This window comes from Pteropus vampyrus, unplaced genomic scaffold, assembly GCF_000151845.1.
Source record: "Pteropus vampyrus isolate Shadow unplaced genomic scaffold, Pvam_2.0 Scaffold236, whole genome shotgun sequence".
Taxonomy (NCBI): domain Eukaryota; kingdom Metazoa; phylum Chordata; class Mammalia; order Chiroptera; family Pteropodidae; genus Pteropus; species Pteropus vampyrus.
The window spans coordinates 2,354,811-2,357,208 of NW_011889017.1; the positions used below are offsets into that span (position 1 = coordinate 2,354,811).

At 59.3% G+C, this 2,398-nt stretch overlaps 1 protein-coding gene across 1 annotated transcript in view; it reads left to right on the forward strand.

Moving 5' to 3' along the window:
* The first annotated feature begins 20 nt into the window (after window positions 1-20).
* The window catches only part of ING1 (inhibitor of growth family member 1), a 6,607-nt gene continuing 4,229 nt past the window's right edge, over window positions 21-2,398 (forward strand). Inside the window, exon 1 of the mRNA XM_011373936.2 lies at window positions 21-267. Coding sequence (XP_011372238.1) covers window positions 132-267 — 136 coding nt within the window. The 5' untranslated portion in view covers window positions 21-131. The remainder of the gene's footprint in view (window positions 268-2,398) is intronic.

Below are 2,398 nucleotides of genomic sequence, written 5' to 3' on the forward strand. Positions count from 1 at the left end.
GCGGCGCGGGGCCGGCCGGAGGGGGGGCGCCGGCGGGCGGGAGCTTTGCATTTTGCAGCGCTGGGCTCCGAGGGGGCGGGGGCTGGAGGAAGCGGAAAGCCGCGCCGAGTCGCCGGGGACCTCCGTGAACCATGTTGAGCCCTGCCAACGGGGAGCAGATCCACCTGGTGAACTATGTGGAGGACTACCTGGACTCCATCGAGTCTCTGCCTTTCGACCTGCAGAGAAACGTCTCGCTAATGCGGGAGATCGACGCGAAATACCAAGGTACGGCGGGATGGATGGGCGGGGGCGGTCGCTTCATCCCCGCGGGTCGCAGCGCGCCGCGGGGCCGCGGGCCGTCCTGTTCCCCGGCTGGGGAGCCATGGGCCCGCGGCGGTGGCCCTGGACCAGCAGGAACAAAAGGTCTGGAGCGTCTTTGATTCGCCAAGGTCCTTGTGCGCGAAGCCCGGACACGGAGGAGGAAGGAGAAACGAGAGGTCTCAATGCCAGGCTGCGCGAGCAAAGCGCTCTTTGTAGTGAAGTGACGAGGCGGGGTGCTGCGGGGGAGGGGGCGCAGGCTAAGGCGCCGGAGGAGGGATGTACTGCGGTCGCTAAGGTTTAGGGGCGCAGGGACCCGGCTGCGGTCAGGGCTGCTGGGTGGGTGCTGCGGGCGAGGGGTCCGCTGGCCCTGCTCGCCATCCCCGGAGCCACCCCCACCCAGTCCCGAATCTGAGTGTTATATAAAGTCCAGGGTCGGTACTACGCGCGGTGTAGCCCCGGTCGCCGCCGCCCAGCTCCCGGGTCATCCCGCAGCGCTGGACACTGAGTGGGGGGCGATGCGGCCGAGTGTAGTTTGAGGAGGGCCAGGGCTTTATTCCGTGCGTGCGATGGGAAAAGGGAGAAGGGAGGGAAGGATGAGGCGAGGAAGTCGCCCGTCTGTGCTATGCTTGGGGGGCGCGTGCAAAGACTATGGGCTTGCAGAGTAACATGGCAGGGGAGAGAACCTGTGGGTTGTTCTCTACAGCTCCTGCTGCCCAGAGTGCCTGAGAAGCGGAGGGCTCGTGTCCGCTGGGAATTGTTGGCTGTTAGGGAAACTTTACTGCCAGGTCAGGCACTGTATTGGGGGCTCTATCCGGAACGTAGGTCGTCACTCGGAGTTTACTAATGTTTACAGGGCTGCGCAGCAGGGAAACGGAAGGTGGGGGGGAAGGCGGAAAGCCACCGCTCGACGCGAAATGCACAAAAAGACACCGCCGGCAAGGCGCCCCTGCGCGCTCTACCCCGGACTCGCTTTCGCAGCGACATTTATAGGAGACTCATTAGCATATTGCGAAGGTCCCGCTTCAGCCTCTTTATGATTGGCTATGGCGTCCCCATGGAATGTCCTTATCAGTCTGCTGCTGAGCTATTGGTTGCTGGGCCGGATGAGGGAGGGCCTTATGCAGTGACTGACACGAGTCTCTGTTTCCGCGGCCTTCTTTTTTTCTCTTTCGTAGAGGGGCGGGGAGGAGGGAGGAGGTCGAGTTGATTTGAATGTCTTCGGGTCGCCGGCTTTCGGCCTTGGATTGGCTATTGTAGCAGCTGGATGGGCTGTGTTCTCTTGCCCTGCTCTGTGATTGGCGGCCCGCCTGGCCTCCACCCTCCAGCCCGGCGACCCCCGTAGGCGGCTGTTCCCGGGGCGGGGCGTGTCTACTGCAAGGTGCCTCCCCATTAGCCGATGGCTGGACCTTGTCCCGCCCCCCGGTCCTCAAGGATCCGAGACCGGCCACTTCCGGTCGCGGAGCAATGGCGGTCCCCAGGGGCCTTGGTCGAGGCTGGCGAGCCATAGTGCCGGCACTACCGAGAGTGCTGCTCAGGCCTCCTGTCGTGGCTTCAGGGATCCACGGCAGGCCAGCGGCCACAAGGAGCGGGAGAAGCGTGAGTGACCCGAGGCCGGCGGCTCTTGGTGGTCGGTGCCCCGGAATGGCTCGGGTAAAGTTAAAAGCGGGGGGTGGTATTTAAATTCAAAGATTTCTATCTTTGTGGAATTCCTTGTCACCGGCACTCTTCATTAGCACTTTTTGGAAATTTCAAAATGTCAAAAATGCTTATACCTCTTAAAGTTGCTATCGTCTTGCATTACTGTGAAGAAGCCTGTTTTGCTGTTCAGAACGGTGCTTATTTGGCTCCTGCAGAGAAACTCAATCACAGCCCCAACCCCGGCATTTACTGAAGCCGGTGCCGTTGAGTGAGCTGTAAAGTCTGAACAACCGTCATGATAATAGTCATAATTTCTTTGGACTTACTGTAAATGTTGAGATATGAAGTATGCTTCTAAAACATTAAGCTTTTGTTTTTAAAGAACTACGTTGCAAGTCAAATTTGGTTAATAGTCTTTGGCTTAGTATGCATTAATTGGAGATTAATTCACAAGGAT